Genomic DNA, 962 nt, shown 5'->3' on the forward strand with positions numbered 1-962 from the left:
GGTACTGTATCCAGGTCGATGTACGTTGAGACCTGAATGTTCATACAATATTATATAAACGGTCGAATTAATATTAATTATGTTTTAAAAATGAAAAATAAGTTTACAGTTCATTTGACTCCGCATAGCACGTTCACATGTCACCAATATCCGGACTTACCGGTCTATTGGAGGTAGGCTCAGCTGCTACTGCATCCAAATCGATGTATGATGAGACCTGAATTTCCATACAGTATTATATAAACGGTCGAATCAATATTAATTATACTTCAAAAATGAAACATAAGTTTACAGTTCATTTGACTCCGCATAGCACGTTCACAATATTCGGACTTACCGGTCGGTTGGAGGTAGGCTCATCTGGTACTGTATCCAGGTCGATGTACGCCGAGACCTGAATGTCCATACAGCATTTTATAAACGATCGCAATTATATTAATTGTACTAAAATTTCCATACAGTAATATATAAACAGCCGAATTAATATTAACTATTCTTAGTTGAAATATTAATTTACAGTTCATTTGCCTCCGCATAGCACACATACAGGTCTATTAGAGGTAGGGGTAGCTGCTTCCTGTCGTGGGTTGGTGGGCGAACTTATTGCATCAACATCGATGGTAGGGATTTTATCAACGTCGACATACGCTGGGCTCTGAATATTTGTACAGTTTTATAGACAAAACAATTGGTATAAAGTATATAATCAGAGATGAAACATACAGTTCACTTGCCTTCTGAATGTTTGTACAGAACTACACACGACCAATTAGCATGGACAATAATCCAAGAGGATATATATATGTATATATATAAATATATACTTATATATATATATATATGTACATATATATATATATATATATATATAGTTACACGCGTCAGCCCAGGATATAACACACTTCTGCTGTGCACAAAGGTCTACACACCATCTGTGCTACACACGCATCAGCCCAGGATAT

General features: G+C 35.9%; 1 protein-coding gene across 1 annotated transcript in view; it reads right to left on the reverse strand.

The window, feature by feature from the left end:
* Positions 1-133: 133 nt before the first annotated feature.
* Positions 134-962, reverse strand: part of SARC_06863 (hypothetical protein) — a gene marked incomplete at its 3' end in the record, with an annotated part of 14849 nt that continues 14020 nt past the window's right edge. The window contains exons 16-18 of the mRNA XM_014299211.1: positions 548-655; positions 338-394; positions 134-217 (exon numbers count right to left, since the gene is read on the reverse strand). Of these exons, the coding sequence (XP_014154686.1) occupies positions 134-217; positions 338-394; positions 548-655 (249 nt within the window). The remainder of the gene's footprint in view (positions 218-337; positions 395-547; positions 656-962) is intronic.

The sequence above is a fragment of the Sphaeroforma arctica genome (genome assembly GCF_001186125.1).
Source record: "Sphaeroforma arctica JP610 unplaced genomic scaffold supercont1.512, whole genome shotgun sequence".
In the NCBI taxonomy this organism is placed as follows: Eukaryota; class Ichthyosporea; order Ichthyophonida; genus Sphaeroforma; species Sphaeroforma arctica.